At 39.3% G+C, this 15,940-nt stretch overlaps 1 protein-coding gene across 2 annotated transcripts in view; it reads right to left on the bottom strand.

Moving 5' to 3' along the window:
* The window catches only part of PLPPR1 (phospholipid phosphatase related 1), a 131,077-nt gene that overhangs the window by 58,348 nt on the left and 56,789 nt on the right, over window positions 1-15,940 (bottom strand). For both annotated transcript variants that reach the window (XM_075740584.1, XM_075740585.1), the window contains one exon: window positions 9,660-9,768. In XM_075740584.1, coding sequence (XP_075596699.1) covers window positions 9,660-9,722 — 63 coding nt within the window. In that variant the 5' untranslated portion in view covers window positions 9,723-9,768. The remainder of the gene's footprint in view (window positions 1-9,659; window positions 9,769-15,940) is intronic.

Consider the following 15,940-nt stretch of genomic DNA (forward strand, 5'->3'; position numbering starts at 1 on the left):
TATTTCCAAGCTGCTTTATTCTTATTGCAGCATATTTTTGGTACACCCCATCAATAATTACTGTAGAATCATAAAAAGTTAATAAGGCTGTAGAATTATGAAAAGTTAATAAATGATTCAAACTTATTTTAAACTAGTAATAGCCTATCCCCCACGTGTCCTATTACATGGGTTCTCCCATTCATCTGCTCATGTGATCAGGTTGTCTAGGAAATGATATGAAAAAAAAGTGTATAGCAGGGTTTTGGGGTATGTTTAAAACGTTTGGGCAAAACAGCCTGTCTCTTTGCACTGACCCTCTGCAAACATGCAGAGTCTTTACTGTAAGGCTGCTAGAGACCACAGCCTACGACGGGACTCTAGGATGTCTAGTCTGATGCTGATCTTAATCCCAATGAGTACTATAAACACATCACCCAAAAGTGAGAGGATACAGACCGTTATGAACCACCATTTGGTTTCTTGAATTGTGTAACAACTCCTTAAAAATTGACTATGTGCTTAGTAAAATATTGATTAATCATTCATTCAACAACCACTTCTAAAAATCTATCTTCAGTAGAAATCTTGACCATTAAATCACTCTGTTTCAAGATGAAGATGCATCTTTATTCCTGACTAACTTAAAACTGGAGTGTTCCAAGAAGAGCTAATACAATTTATCATTGTATATTTATGCCAGAGTCACAGATAGCCTAAATCTTACCAAGCCTGAACTCCTGAATAAGAAGTATTGTTTCAGGCATGGCATTAAACTGAAAGATAATCTGTGAAGTCTAATTAACTTTAAAAATGAGAGTCAATCTCTAATCATTGTTGCAAATAATCATCTTCTGGAGTAATGATTTCATGTTTGCTAAGACCTGAATGCCCATTTAGCATCATGTGCACAAGATGTAACAACTTTCACAACACTGATTCCCAGCAATACCACTCTCTCACACATTTCCTGCAAATACATCTGCATATGGTCAGTTTTCATACAGTCTCTTCAACAGGCACACTGAGTTCACAGCTGTGAGCAAATATATGACATATGCAAAATTACTTGTGTGAGAGAGTATATGATCAGATCAGGAAGGTGGTCTGAGAACTACTTGTACTACATCCAACACCTCACAGAAATTCCTGGTGAAATACCCCACTGAAGTGCAGTATGACTGCAAGGAAATATATCAGAGAAAAAATGTTTACTGCTAAAATGCTGGGAGGTGGGGATGGCCTGAGGGGAAATAGCAAGATTCCCTTCAGACTGCCCCAGAAATCACAAAATAAATCATGAAATTTACGGTGCACCAGCCAAATGAGTTAGAAATATGGAAACATGCAGTATCATTTCTCCAGAAGGCTATATTTTATTTTATTTGTTGCCATGTTCTGCTGCATTCGTAACAGCTTTATTCATGTTGTGTTACTCAGGTGCTGGGAACTGAATTATCTGTTTGTGCTTTGGAGGAAGAAGATACCACAGTCTAGAAGCTATCTGCTTCCCACACTAGGGCACTCAAACGTTCTGTCAGCAGCTTGGGGAAGTTCCAAGTTCGTGCAATACCTTAGATTTGAAAGGAAGCACAAGACTTGGCAACTGATTCCTAAAGCTGGTCTTTAAACTTTGTTGGAATTTCTAGAGGCAGAAAATGTCAATATTCTTTAAAAGCTAAATTGCTTGGATGAATCTGTTCGCTCTAAGACTGATCTTGATGACTTCATCCTTGTAACATTACTAAAACAAAACCCTCATTTTCAATGTCTGGAGTGGCTGGTCAGGAGCCAGAAGCCTATTCCTTTGTAAGCCTGATGAAATTGGCCACAATGCTTAAAGAAGAGACCTATTTTACTTTTGAAAATTCTCCTGATGACAAAACCATTGTCAAAAAGTTTGAATGGGTTTGATATTGCAAAATATGCTTTTGGCATCTTGCTTTACTCTGACGTTTCTCAGATCTTTCCTACTGATCAGTTTTAGGAAGGCTTGTTTATTGTGTTTAGGGTTACTTAATATGGATTTGTGAGTCACTATTAATTCCTTTCCACACCTTTTTAAAAGTTTGTGTAACTTATGCAAATTAAATATCATGCTAAATAAATTCAGGCATATTCCTACAGACAAAAAAAAAAGTGTGTTCACATTCAGCAGTGATTTTCACTGATAGTATCACTCTGTACCCATAGGGAGAGAGTGGACCATTTTACATATTGTATCATATGTATTTTCACATTGCTATTTTAAGCCTCATTAAAGTTGCCTAGCCATTGCTGGAAACACCTTCCACTATGGCTTGTAGAGTTCTGCACATATAATACAGAAAACTGCCATGAATGGCACCCGGTTTTATAACCAATTTTCTTTAAATCTCTATACAATCAATTCTGATTACTAGTTTTTCTAGCAGTAATCTACTAAAGCAATGGGATTTTTTTTTAACTTACAAATTCAATCTCTATAACTGCTGCATAATTAAAAAACCCACAATTCTTTCTCTTACAAACTTGCTTATATAGGCTAAAATATTATAAATTGAAGTAGTTCTCAAAAGTGCCAGCTAGTTTCAAGGCACAGTGAAACAGTTAAAGCAGCATGTTCACATTTTTTTCTACTACCAAACACATTTTTTGTTACTCAAAGACAAAATATTTTTGGTATCTTTAATCTCTTCCTTGAAAACTGCACTGAATTAATTGGTGCAAACCCTCAGATGTTATTCAGGCTGTCAAAAGGATTATTTGTGATGGGAAATTTTAAGGATAAAGAGTGAGGACACAAAATAGGCTTCCCGTGTCTGCAAGCAACAGTACGATCCTTCTTTCATTTATGTTTTAAAGAAAAATGCAGTAAAGCAGCTAATCCTTCTTGTGCAATCCCTTAATGTTAACTTTAAAATGTCTTCAAGAAGCTAAGGAGTATCAAATAGTAATCTGCTTTTTACCTGAGTGCCCATTTTGGCCATGAGTTTTCTGTGCTTTTCACCTAACTGTGAAGCACCTACAAGGATTATTTAAAAAAAAAAAAAAAGTTTTATTTTATAGTCTGGTAATATGAAAGCTGCCTAGCAATTCAACAAAGCCAATCCAGCATTCAGGAGACACCTATTCACTGAGAGAGACTAAGCCAATTTTACAATATGGAGTTATCCAGTCATCTGGAACAATGGAGATACGTGGTGGAAAGACAAAGAAAGCAAACAATAAGGAACAACTGGCAAATAGGGAACATAAAGAGACATTTAGGAACAGCAACAATGAGAAACAGATACATGTGCTGAGTGAATAAAATAAGAAACAATGACTCGCAAGAAACAGAAATGACTGAAGCATGGGGATTATTCAGAAACATCACCCTGCTACAAGAGGAGCTCCTCCAAATTTGCACAGCATCTGTCACCATCAATTCACACAGTCCGTCTAACTAGAGGATCTAATGACAGGCAGTTTATACAACACCAGCACATGACATGTCCCTCAGGGCATCTTGTCCTCATGGCATCCCAGTGGAGCAGCATAGCACTACTGTTTGCATGGCACAGATGAAGGAACAAGGCACAGGGCTTTAAATAGCTATGTGCAAGACACCTATAGTAAGGGAAAGGACTGAGACAGCACTACAAACCACTGGAAAATCCTTCTTTTCTGCCTCAGCAGGAAACAAAATTAAAAAGCCCCACATAGTGGATACTGTATACTGCTACACAACAGAGTCACCGATCGTTGTGGCAACTATTCAGAAGTTAGTTCAACCTGGAATGCCTTTTTAGTTAATGTTTATATTAAAATCTGCCTGGAATTTTTTGGCATTTTCTAGCAGAACTGGACATCACCTTGCCAAAATTAAAACCTCTATTTTGAATGTCCAAAACTGTGATCCTATGTTCATGTGTCTTTTATGCATTTTAATATCATCATTAAAGTTCTAATGCGATCAGCATTTTTTTCTTATGAGACAAATGACTTTTTGCTAAAGACAGACAAATAGAAAGTTACTCCCAATGCATTCAATGTCTCATACAAATGTTGCTTTGAGGACCACAGCACACAGAAAAAGACATTTCACACTCCCCAAACAGTTCTCAAAATTAGAGGGCACCAGAGTGTAAAACCTTTTGAGTTTTCAGAACACCCCCAAAAAAATTAGAATTAAAAAAGTGCCAGATACATCATGAGTGTTCTAAATTCACTTATTTTTCATAGCTCCCTAAATCCTGTTGTGATGCTGATGACAAACAGGAGTTCAAGAGGCACTTGTTTCACTTATACAAATTATTTCAGTTTTGCAGAAATTGTCCTGCTAAAGACTAGTTCAGCTGTTGGCTTGATCACATGAAATACTGGTAGGAAAATACAGGCAGGCAGAGAAAGAAGAACACTTTCCTTCTGTGCTTCTGTAAGTTGAAACTTTTTTTTTAAAACTATGTTATTTGAAGATGATTCAATCTGTCCAAAACTAAAATAGCAAAAAGTAAAGGAAAATTTACCCCACTGATTGTAGAAACAGAAATCCCATGAGGCTGTAGTATACCTACAGTTCAAATCAAAGTTTGCATCAGAATAGATGTAAGACTAGAGCTTTGTATTCTGCAGCATTTTTCATTTTATTCATGGGGGGGAAGGGGAGAAGAGATTTATCTTACAAAATCTTCAGTTCTTTGCAATGCGCTATATATAGAGTTGTGAAGAAAAAACTGTTTCCACTCTGCCTGCAAAAGCTTTCCTGAGGGCAGAATAATGGATTTAGCATGGAAAAGAAGGATCTTCAGATCACAAAATTTGAAAGATGTCCAGTGTTTTAAGTTTTAATGGTGTTGCTTATTGGAGTCTGCCCCTACTACCTTGTCAATGTCAGGATTACAATAATCTACAATAAAGCACAATGTGGCAGATACATCAGTCATATTAAAGTCACATGGTATTCAGTAACTCTTTAATCAGTTTAAGGCAATTTAATTAAATCTGGTGCCAGAAAATGGCAGTGTTTTCATGTGCAAAGACACACCTCAGATGCATCTGACTCCTTTAGAAGTAACTGTACTTGGAAATAAATCCTCAGATAACTCACACCCTGAAAAAACTCAAGCCTTCAAACCAGGACTTGCAGTGTGAGAAAGAGGAGGAAAAAGTAAGTAGAAAGTGCTACATCAGCAGAAATTCTAGAATAAATGTCTCCTGTAATTTATCTAGAGAGCCATTATAGTTATAACTGCTGTTGACTCAGAAGAGATGAGAAGGTTTTCTTTGGAGGAAAAAGAAGTGTTGCTTGCTTATTGCTTCTTTAAAAACTACCATTCAAACAGACACAATGGCTTAAAAGTTGTTCGCATGCTTTCCCCATGAAGTCACATATAGTCGTGGGGATGCTGATGACTCGCAGTGTGTTAACCATCCTTCCAAAATCTATTAGAAAATGCAATTACCACACCGCATTACACTTCCTGTCACTAATGGTAAGCATCAAATACGCTGCAAAAGCAAGTATAATCACTCTGACCCACCAAATTCAAAGCCAGGCTGTACTCAGCTCCCCTACAACCCCTGGCATGAGTTTTGTGCTAGAAAGCTAACACCCAAAATGGGATGAAGAAAGAGAGAGAAAAATCACAGTGCATGGAAAGCACTGCTAGATCAAGACTTCAGGGCAGCTCACCAGTTCCCTAGGAGCAGAACTGGGATTCTCCCACTTCTACACCTTCCATTGCCCTAGATCTGAGGGAGCTTAGTTGTTTTGACAATTTATTCCCTGCCTGCAAAAAACTGGGCCACTGTGTACAAAACACGCCTCTGCCAATTGTGATTTTACCTTTCCCCACCTTCAACCAGTAGACATGTGGATGTTATGTGGAAGGATGTAACATAGCACTCCTTGGACCAAACCTTGCAAAGCAGAGTTGCAAAATAATGAGACAGCTGTGCTGAAGCATCATTAAAGATGTTTCTGACAGCACTTTGTCATGCATGTCGCAGCAGCTGAAGGAGGGAGGAGATGGTCCACAAATAGTTTTGGCAATAAATGCCACCATAAGCCAAAAGTACGTGAAAAAGGAAGAATATGTTAGAAACTTTTTCCTGGCATCCCAGATGCTGCTTCTCCTGCTTTCTCTCATGCTTGCCTACAATCCGTGAGACCACCTTAGTGATCATTCCTGGCCATCAACAATTCCTCAAACAGGCTGCTGTGCACTGTTTGCATTTGCTGGGATAGATCCAGGGCATACCAACAGCTAGGAGCTCTATAGCCTTTCCTGCATGCTATGGGTCCATCAATGACTCCAAAGAGCTCTGTAAGCTACTGAAGTAGGGCATCCCGCCCTCTGCACTTCTGTTTAACAACTGTCAGCAGCTAGCAGCATCAGTCCTCATGGACCAGGTACTCAACAGTCTGCACGCTGCTCAAAGCAGTGCCACGTGTCAGCAGAATGAAGAACAAAATTGGTCTCATCTTGTTGCAACCTCTTACATGTAAACCAAGGCTCTCCACAGTGAGAGCCTCCTGAAGGCTGCGTTCACTGATGCTGGCTGCCAACAGTGCTGCAAAGGGGGACAGGGAAAAGGAGAATATTAGTGTCCTGTAGTTCTTAATTAATTGCCTATGTATTCAACAAAGTGTAATATACCAAATCTTCATTGACATCTGGTGACAAATGCCAGACTGTAATGATACCTCTTATAATACAATAAAGAACCATCTAGAAAGGTGCCTGCATTATTTGGGAGAGTGACTCAGATTTGATAAGTGGCTAAAAATTAGTTTAATGATTCCCTATTTAGCCTTTAAATCTATTCATAATGTGACATTGAGTTTCCAATTAGGGAAATGTTGATTTAACATTTCTGTCATTACAGATTAGACATCACATGCTATCTCTATATTATTAAAAAGTTCCTATTTTGAACATAAAAAGGAATTTGTAGAGTCAGCAGAGGGTTTAAATTTTTATAATGAGCCATTCATCTTCAGGTCAGGTTTCATAAAGTAAGTTCAGTGTGAGGAAAATGAAATGGGAAAAAATGGAAATGTGGAAAACCGCTAAAATTATAAGTGTCACATTTGTACAGACTGAAGCATAATTGTATTTAAAATGTCCAAACAGTTTGTGACACCTCGTTCCACCACTGCCATCATAACTTCTTTGAATGCACACTGCATACTGGGCAGTTAGCAAATATCTACTGTCAGGGCATCTGACATGACAATCAAGGCTCACCATTGTTTTCTTAAAAGCAAATACCTCAAAACTTTTAATCACAGGAACACATTTCATGGAAGACAGTGGGGGAGGCAGCCCATTCTGGGGAACAGGCCTGTGATAATATTTAACTACCATCTCTTTTTCCTATTCATGATCACCTCACGTGTTTGCCGCTAGATTGTTTTCTCATGGAAAAACGTTATCAGGGAAGCAGGCAACATGTTTTTAGCTGTCCTGCATGCACCTTTAGCAACTGCAGACAGATGTCCTACAGCTAATAAATTCTCATGGTTCCTTCAAAACTACAAAAATAGGGCCCATCCTAACCCAAGCAATCCAGTGCAGGGCTTGGTATCTGGGGTAGCTCATCTAAAAATAACTTCCTTTAGTCTCAGAATCATGGCAGTAGGAAAAGAAAAACACCTACAGTGTGCCTTAAGATTTACAGGGACTTTTCAGACTGAATGGCTACTATCAATCATCTCTGCACTCCCAGCAGGAAATTAGATTTCCTGTTGTTTAATGCTACAACGCTTGACATAGGTCTGTGAATTTGTAGTTCCAGTAGTGCTACATTAAAAAGCTACACTGTGAACAAAGAGAGGAAGAAATAACATGTTTTCATCAAATGTAGCAGAGAACACCTTTTCAGACACTACATCTCTGCTTTTGACTTATTTTTAATTTAAAATTGTGTTTTAATCAGCAAGGCAAGTATATGAAAGGACAAGGAAAGCACACTTAAGGGGCGAAAAATTCTTTTCCTCCAGTAAGATTTATTCTTGTATTCATGTCAGTCTTGTCTACAGCAAGGACAATTTATATCTCTGTCATAGGTTGACAACCAGGCTCATCATTCATACATTTACAGGACTAAAAATCTTCAGAGCTGCTTGTTTCAATGAATAAATTTGAGACATCTCATTCCTGATGGTGTTTATTTGGTTTCTTCTGAGCTTATTGCTGTTTTTTCCTCATTTTTAATCTTTCTTTCTCTACCTGACAGGACAAAGTAGTGACCCGTTTCCTCAGTCAGAATAGCCCTTCAGTTTCCCCTTGGAGCAGAGACAGAGATTCTCCAGGGAACTGGACATTATATCAGTGACAAATCCCTGTAAAACATTGCAAGTCACAGCCACCTTGCCATACTGGCATCTGAAGGCCCATTCAAGTCAAAAGGAAAACTACTACTTACATTAGATTAAGCACCCAGGGATCATCTGGCTGTGTTTTGGGGACTAAGCTGGTAGTACAGAAAGAAGAGAGTGCATATAAGGGAACCGTATCTCCTGGCTGGAGAAGACGCTATGAAAAGGGGACTCCAGGTGAATAAGGGTTAGACAGGTCCTGGATACCACTGCGCACTTTTCCCGTGTCCCGAGGGAAAGGTCAGCGCTCAGGAGTTCTGGAAAGCAACCATTCACAGTGCCCATTACACCTGCTGCTGCAGCACCCTCAAACCTTTTCAAGATTTCAGTGGAAAGGGGGTAAGTCTTACACAACACCCAGCATTACAATTAGTCTTTTGACTGTTCTTAGTGCTTCTCTTGTGGAAGAGCACAAACTACCTCATAATTTGGACCAAAGAGTGAGTATTGCATCCAAGCTACATCAGAGAGGTGGCTCTGAAGATAATCAGTCACAGACAGTTATCTCCTTTTCAACATCTAAATTTGATGGAAGCTTTCAACCTCCGTGGAAACCCAGAGTTGACCGCCTTGCCAAGAAAACCATCCCAGCCTTATATGCACCAGTTAAACATTCATCGATCGTAATGATTTTGGCCAGTCTAGCAGTGTTAGGGGAAGTAAAAGAAGCACCACAAAAAAGCAATGTATACAGAGTAAAATAATAACCCAATTTAAAACCAACTACCCTTAACAAAGATGTGGAGCCATAGTCCATGTGGGAACGACCACTCCTGCAACTCTACTGCTAGTCAATTTACAGCCCTTGTGCTAACCAAGCTCCTTCATCACACTTAAAGGATGGGTGCGCTTCATCTAAATTTTATGTTTCACCTGAACTGAAAAGAGAGCTGAGCGCTGCCTTCTAAGCCTATGAACCATTAGACTGTGAGATCAGACATTTCCTTAAACAAAGTCTAGCCCTTGCGCAGCAGCAAGATGGATACAGTTCTGAGGAGAAATGGGGGATGTGAGCAATCACCTGTTGCTGACCCACACCTGCAGCTACTGCCCATTCTCTACCAAATACCACAGGACTAGCTAGCAAATCGGGTACAGGCAAGTCTTGAAAATACAGCATCTTGTTGTTCTTGTATGCTTGTACCTAAGATCTGGCTAACTCATGTAGGACTGTTTTCAGGGGAAATTGATAGCACTGAATATGAAGATGGATATTAATCTTATCAAGTAAGAAAGCATTCTTCCTTATAAACAGAATGGCCAACAAATGACTTAATTCCTGCAGGGCAGAGCTGCCTCCTGTGTAGGCTTGGCAACTGAATGCTGCACTCACCTCAACAAAGATGAAGCAGGGGATAATGGAATAACTTCTCTGGGTATTGTTTCCTAAAGCCATTTCTCATCACACTTCTTGGGGAGGCGCTGTTCAAAACTTTATTATCCTGAAAAAGAAAAGACAAAGGTATTTCAGTATGTTTCACTTTTTTGCAAACTCCACATTTAACACAACAAAGTTCATAACATGGAGCACTGATATATTGGACCAGGGATATAGACTAAAATGAACATCAAGGTCTAACTTGTGGTCATACAAAATAACCTGAGAAGGCACTCCCTTTGCAGAACAAAAGCAAGAGACAGACGCAGGCTACAAGATACATCATCTACAGAACAAAGAGTGATAAGGAGTACAACTGTTTTCCTTAATTCCCCTTAAATCCACTCCCAAGCAAAGGCTTCGTCTCCAGGATTGTAAGATCACATTTTCAGCCCGCTGTCCTGCCTACACTGTGTTTTAAATCAAGAGGTTTTGGTAACTGAACTTGTACTTTAAAAGACACACTTATACTACATTAATTGTACACATGATCAAAAATGTTTGTCTGCATGAAGTGTGACTTGCTCAAAATGACAGCATGTCTTAGGCACAAAAAAACCCCTAACAAGCAAATACAATAAAAATGGAATGAAGGACTAGGCCCTTGTTGCAGAGCCCTTCTAGCCTGCTATAAATTTGTACATTAACTCACAAAACCCTACGTACTTAGCATTACTTTGGGCTACTGGCTATTCTAATTAACATAACCTTATAACGCTCTGTGCTAAGACGCCTAATTGCTTTACAGTACAAAAAAGTAGGAAAGAACAGAACACTAACACGGACAATTTTTTACTGAGAGTGCATGTGCTTTTCTCCATGCATGAGGTAACACATCAAGAAGCTAAGTCTGGCTTAAATGATTTTAGAGAGAGGAATAAGTTAGCAGGGAAGAGGGGGCTGGAAAAGCAGCATGCAACTCAGGGCTGCCAGGTGCATGCTTGCATAGGGCGTGAGACACAGAAGAGAATGGAAATTCTTTGCTATCAATTTTAACGTGAGTACATCAAGCGAGAGCACAGATTTAGGTGGGCCTGAGCTCACTTCCAAAACTCACACAGAAACCCTGCCCTGATCATAAGCATCTCCATAGGCCAGGGCCAGGGGAGAGGAAGGAGGTGAAAGCTAGTGTATTTTCCAGAAGATGCTTTGCACAATGTCTTCCCCTCGGCTTTTTGACCTCACTGGCATCTGGGTGGCAATTCAGGTCTTGACATATGGAGCCCGTGAGGTTCACGAAGGGGTCAGTGCTTTCTCAGCAGGGTTACTGGAAGGAATACTATTACCACAGCACTGAGTTCAGCAGAGGTTACGAAGCCTGACTGAGGAGCTGGATCAGCTGCCAGTGCTTGCCACCTGTACCATGATGCAGGCTCCTCTCTTGCCACCTACAATCTATTTAATGTACTTTTTATCTCAGCTCTTCATAATTTGACCTAGAGCTGTAAAAATACACAATGTATATGATGGTTTCGGTAATACGGTTCTAGGCACAGCACAGCTTATAGTGACTCCAGTGAAGCCACATCCTGTACCAGAATGGCTTCTCGACTATCAACCATTAAAAAATGCAGTTTCAGGTCAAACAAAATAGTCAGGAAATGTTACCTGTGACATGATTCAGACACTCCCATCTTACACTGTACCCCAGTTCTGAAATACAAATATTCTGAATTTTCAAAATGCCTGTTTTTCCAAACATAATTCAACTTTACTTAGGAGATAGAATGGGTTTTATCCTAGAGGTTACTGTCATGGTTTAAAAAAAAAAAAAAAAAAAAAAAAAAAGGACAAGCTAATCAAACTCCATTTGTACTGTGGAAAACATTTCCAATCATCCATGTTTTAACAACATTTTTCATACCGCCAGCTCTTGTGCCATGTGGCTCTTCCTTTAATTTGGCAAACACATGGTGCCTGGGAGAATAGCAGGTTAAAGAGTTAGAGCAGCTTACAGAGCATTATGCTATTAAACTCTTTTTGTATCCTGCAGATACACTGTCAGCATCTTTTTTGCAAATCCTGTTTTTCAAAAGGCTTAGTGCAAAGATGTTAATACCTCAGCACCTTCACAAATGCTTTGCCAGATCAACCTTAGAAATAACAAAGATTTTTCATAACACTGTCCTGTAACTTCAAGCCGTGCCTTCACTTCCAACTACTGTGACTGCTGTGTGTTCCTAACCAAAGCATAGGGCTGCAAGGCAACCCAAAAATTTAAGAAACATTCTCAACAGATGACTGAAAGCAACTGCACAGACTAGCAAAGAAGCCGAGGGTTCTTAGTATCATATAAAATTGCCTAATTTAATGCTATGGTCATTTAATGCTGATGTCATAAATATGTATCACTTTGTCTGTTCTTTAAAGCTTACTGTGCACCACTGGTTTAAAAAACTGCATTGCATATGGGAAAGCATTTTACATGTCAGCTTCTCTCCTATGTGATGACACATCTGTGTCAGACATAAGTAGTAAGAGACCAAACAGTTGCCTGATCAGGCCAGCTAATTCCCAGCTTGTGGCAAAAATCTCAGCTAGCCTATGCTTGTCAAGCAGGTCTTTTCATCAGCTCACTTGACACAAGAGTAAAGAGGAGGAAGAGCATGATCTTGGTAGGAGCACCATCTTTTGTCCTTCTCCAGCTGACAATGAGTCCTCTATGGACACAGACAGCAAAACACAGATTACAGCAATCCCTAGATGCTTTAGTCTGCAGAGCAGTCAGAGATAACCCATTTTTGCCCAAAGAATTGGGGAGTCATAATAAGATGTAAAACAAGTGTTTAGTGACAGTCCTGTTTTATAATCCAGGACGATCTCTTCACGTGGAACAAATTTTCATAGTACAAAAGCCTCTGACCAAAGCAAAAGGAAATAACAGCCACAGTATTAGAATCTGGTATTGCCTTCTCAATTTTTTATTTTTATCAATTTGACTCAATTGTTAAGGAACTCATGTTAGCAAAATTGTAACAGGCTTTTTAGGTCCCCCTAGCTGTGACCTTTTAAGGTCTGGTACGTGAGCATTGCATGAGAGTAGAATTGGTCAGACTTTTCTAACTAATTAAGGACCACTGTAGAGGAAACATTAACAATCTAGAGCTCCGGTATTATGAGGTGCTTCTACTCTTTAAATGATATATATAATTGTATAATACAACATTTGTGAATTAATTAGCATTAATCAGTTCTCATCTTGCTCAATTTACCCCACATGCATTTTCAGAAAGCCCCTGAACTACAGCGTAGGAGGTTATTGTCTGACATCTCCTGGGAGAACAAGCAGTGACATAGAATATAAGTAAGTGAACTGAAAATTAACTGAAAAGGACAGCAAAGAAAAAAAGAATTCAAGCTGAAGAGATTTTCTTGCCGCAGGAATCCATCCAGGGGAAAAAAGAAGAACGAGAGTCAAAGAGTGGAGAAAAGAAGAATGTTCTAAAAAAAGGCATTTTCTTACAGGTTACTAACCAGCAGAAGAATTTCTAAAAGCCCCATTCAGGTATGTTCTAAAGCTTTTTATGTGAGCACGTGGCAGACAGCAAAAAGGACATATCTAGGACAAACTAGCATTTGCTGAGCCTTTATAGCATAGCTCCTGCAGCAGACACAGTACAGCTGATTATTGTTCTGTGTTATCAGTGCTCAAACCAATTAATTGCTTGCCCACTCCTCAGGAGACATAAGGGGTCACCCTTATGTTTTTTAAACTATGTTCTGCATAGGTGAGGACAGAAGATGAACATCATGGCTTTACATATTGCTGCAGTGGATATCTGGGCACCTGTAGAAAATACTAAAATCAACAATACAGAAAAGCTAACAGGCACTGTTTATCACAGTTTTCAACCTATGTTTCATTAGCTTAGGGACCGCCAGCCTGAAATGCAGTAACTGCTGTGCAGACTAAGGCAGCAGCATAGCCACTGGCACACGTGGGACATCACTGCAGAATTCCAAATCTGCTCAGACCAGAGGTGAGGAGGACACCACTGATCATTTGGTACTTGGATGTGATGCAAGCACAAAAAAATTTGGTTTCCCTTTCCTCTTCATCTAGACAGTTTCATTGTCTTTTCAGGAGAAGCTAATATTTTGTTTCAAAATAAAATGTAAATGTTATATTAGGAGGAACACAACTCTGGTATTTCTTTAACAATGTTACAGACATTGTTAATGTCTTAAATGAAAACATTTCCCCATTTGTAAATCAGTTTAACCTTGCATTAGCGATTTGCAACTTCTGTTGGCAATTGGCTTAAAATTATGAAGGTCTTTATTCTCATTACAATAAGAACTCTGTTTACAAGTTTTAAAAAAAAAATCACTAAAACTTCTGCACCAGTCCATCAAGGATCAATTTGCCCAACTGAAACATGAAATTGCGTATGTCAAAACCCCATTCAATTAAGAAAACAAATTCAAAGTAATGTCACTGCTGAAGATGATTATCCAAGCTTTTGCAGAGAACTGTATCATTAAAATCATTATTTATTACATTAGTTCTTACAGTTCTCATTCTAAAGCAGAGTCCTCTATTTCCTGTGGGGGAAACAGAGCCAGAAAGGGTTGAAGCAATTTGCCAGACATCACACAATGACTCAATGTCCAGGCTGAAGAAAGACATATTATTCTCTGACTCCTGTCAAGTGCTCTATCCACTTGGCTATACAATCTCTACACTTGAAATGTAGTTGCTAGTTCCTGCACAAGAAATACACGGTTCTGATTGTACATTTAAGTAATAGAGGTTTCCCTTAACTTGCTACTGAAACCACAACAGAAGGCGCATCACAACTGCACAAGCACTGATCAAACACACACCAACACATGACAGCCTTGCATGCTCTCTATGCAACTTCACCCCTGGCATGTCCAAAAGCACTTCATTATTCCAGTGCAATCCTGGCATGAACATGAATGTAATTTTGAATAGGTTGCAACAGGATAATTGAGGGTTAAAATGTCTTTCCCAAAGCTCTTTTACACAGAAACCTAACCAATGCATACAAAAAAGCCTAAGGAATCAAAGGTGAGATTTTCCTGCAAAAGGCAGTCATGGCTATTTAATGTTTTCCTGCCTAAGTACAGACATTTTTAGTGTTTTCAAAGTAATCAGAAACACTGAGGTGGTGGCGAGGTGGTGGCATGAATCATTGCAAAATCCAAATTGTGTGAGGAGAAGTCAAATCACATTGTAGCATAAAGACCTGTTTGTGATTTGGTTTGTCTGCATCCAAACATAACACAGACTGCTTGGTGTTACTGCATAAAAATAGTAGAACTAAGAAAATAGCACCTACCACTAGAATGCACCAGACAACTGGTACTCAATTTGTTGTCTCAATGGGCCAGAACACACTGATTTTGACCTACAAATGAGAAAGTTATCCTTTGGATCAGGTTGCACTTCATCTATGGAAAAGTGCATGCACACAATGGAGCTTGGGAAAGAGGGAAGACACTTCCTTAGCTCTGGCTTCCCATCATCAAAGAACTCTTTAGCCCACCCACCGTGAACTGAGAGGTAAAGAGCTACCAATGCCACAGCCACCAGGCCAGTAACACTGTGTCTGACCGATGACACTGTCCAAATCTTGACTAACGTATTTGAGTCTTACTTGATTTTTAGTTGTTAACTGAGAAATTGTCTAGTAGCTGATCATAAACAAATACGTGCTCTAAGTTTCAAGACTTGCGGGGTGTCTGCCTCCCAGAGGACTGCTGTATCAGCAGCACAACTTCCTACTTCGCAAGAACATTGCAAAGAGGAGCTGAACAGGTGAAGCAGGAGCTCAGTTTACTGGATCTAGATTTCACCACAGAATAAAATCTATTACAAACTTTCCTAACAGCATGAATGCCTGGTTTCTATTTAACCTATGGCCATTCAAAGAAATCGGCCTGTCAGTGAAAGTGCTTCTCTCATGTGTCTCCACTGACTCAATGAGAAGAAACTAATCACGTATCACTAATGACAGTGAGTAAAAGAACAAAACCCCACCAATACACTAAACCCACACATGTTCACCATCACAATAAACAATTTCGCAGCATTTTAGTATTAAGACAGAAAAACACTTTGTCTGATGAGAGTTCTGACCCTTTTCTGCTAGCAGAGGTCACATTTTAACATTTCTGCACTCATACTAGCAAACCATTTTATGGCAAACAATGATAAAATAGTTCATAATACAGTAATATAGTTCACAGCGTATCTGAACCTTGGTACA

Source organism: Balearica regulorum, chromosome Z (genome assembly GCF_011004875.1).
Source record: "Balearica regulorum gibbericeps isolate bBalReg1 chromosome Z, bBalReg1.pri, whole genome shotgun sequence".
Classification (NCBI taxonomy): domain Eukaryota; kingdom Metazoa; phylum Chordata; class Aves; order Gruiformes; family Gruidae; genus Balearica; species Balearica regulorum.